Source organism: Aplysia californica, unplaced genomic scaffold, assembly GCF_000002075.1.
Source record: "Aplysia californica isolate F4 #8 unplaced genomic scaffold, AplCal3.0 scaffold01334, whole genome shotgun sequence".
Classification (NCBI taxonomy): domain Eukaryota; kingdom Metazoa; phylum Mollusca; class Gastropoda; order Aplysiida; family Aplysiidae; genus Aplysia; species Aplysia californica.
The window spans coordinates 11,384-12,677 of record NW_004798604.1 but is presented as its reverse complement, the minus strand read 5'-3'; the positions used below and the strand labels follow the sequence as shown (position 1 = coordinate 12,677).

Below are 1,294 nucleotides of genomic sequence, written 5' to 3'. Positions count from 1 at the left end.
TTATTATTATTATTATTATTATATAGTTAATGACACTATTTCAACAACGATCGCTGCTGTTGTGTTTTAGGCACAGTTTATCTAGGCCACCTCCAGTTGCAAGAAAAGTTGATTTCAATATTTGTTTCTTGAACGTAAGTTGAAAAGTAAAAGACAGGTGCAGAAGAAATTTAAGAAAGTACAAATTGCTGATAATATTTCAGTGATCGCATGCAGAAACTTTTCCCTGTCGCTACCCGGATTCGAAACCGGGACCTTTTGAATGAGAGGCGACGAGAGCCCCCAGGCCAGCTCTGTGCCTCTTTCCCAAAAAGTAAAAGTACAGTTTAACCCTATCCGTACGCCATGGGGTCATTTTGTACCCCAGGGGTTGTATTCTTCACATTTTAAAATACTTCTAGAGCGAAGATCTCTTTGAAATTTTTAGCATTTCTCAAAAAATCATTTTGACAGACTGCTATGCAAAGGGCACGGATCGGTTTAACGAGTAGATTTCCTCTTTGGAAAGTGGTGACACAGAGTTCCTCACGTCGTAAGGATAAAATAGTAAAACACGATGTACGGATAGGGTTAAACGTGCCTGTGGCAGCACTCACCGAGAAGAAGATGGTGTTCCCGAACGTATCCCGGAAGGCGGCCTTGATGAGGTCTGTGAGTGAGCGCAGCTCCACGATACGCCGAGAGCTGGTGCACGTGAGCTCCTCCCTGTCCGCCAGTAGCTTCTCCCGCTCCACTTTGGGCATGCGGCCAAATCGTACAGCTGGGGAGAGCACAGGATAGACACTGTTTTAGTTTTGTTTTAATAACCGTTTTACTGTACTTGCAACAATAGGATTACCATTGTTTTAGTTTTGTTTTAATAAGTTTTACGGTACTTACAGCATCAGTATAGCCATTGTTTTAGTTTTGTTTTAGTAACCGTTCTACGGTACTTGAAACAATTAGGCAATATTATCATAAGTGCCCAAGATTAGTGGTGTTACCAGAGAGTAACAAACACAAAACAGGAAGAACGTAACGACAGTAGATGTTTGAGAGGAGCAAACGGCACCAGAGCACCCAAAAGAGTACGCAAATATCGTAGAAAACGGTAAATTTAATCTAGTAGATGTATTACAAGAGAGTGACAATTAAAGAAAAGAAGGAGGAGAGATAATGACGACAGATGTTTGATAGGAAAAAAGGGGCAAACCACATCGCAGTGAAGACGTCAACTAACTGTGAAGAGGTCAACTAACTGTGAAGAGGTCAACTAACTGTGAAGAGGTCAACTAACTGTGAAGAGGTCAACTAA

The 1,294-nt window shown here is 41.4% G+C and overlaps 1 protein-coding gene across 1 annotated transcript in view; it reads right to left on the bottom strand.

The window, feature by feature from the left end:
- The window catches only part of LOC101858461 (ecdysone-induced protein 75B), a gene marked incomplete at its 5' end in the record, with an annotated part of 12,892 nt that overhangs the window by 6,074 nt on the left and 5,524 nt on the right, over window positions 1-1,294 (bottom strand). Inside the window, one exon of the mRNA XM_035973511.1 lies at window positions 597-760. Coding sequence (XP_035829404.1) covers window positions 597-760 — 164 coding nt within the window. The remainder of the gene's footprint in view (window positions 1-596; window positions 761-1,294) is intronic.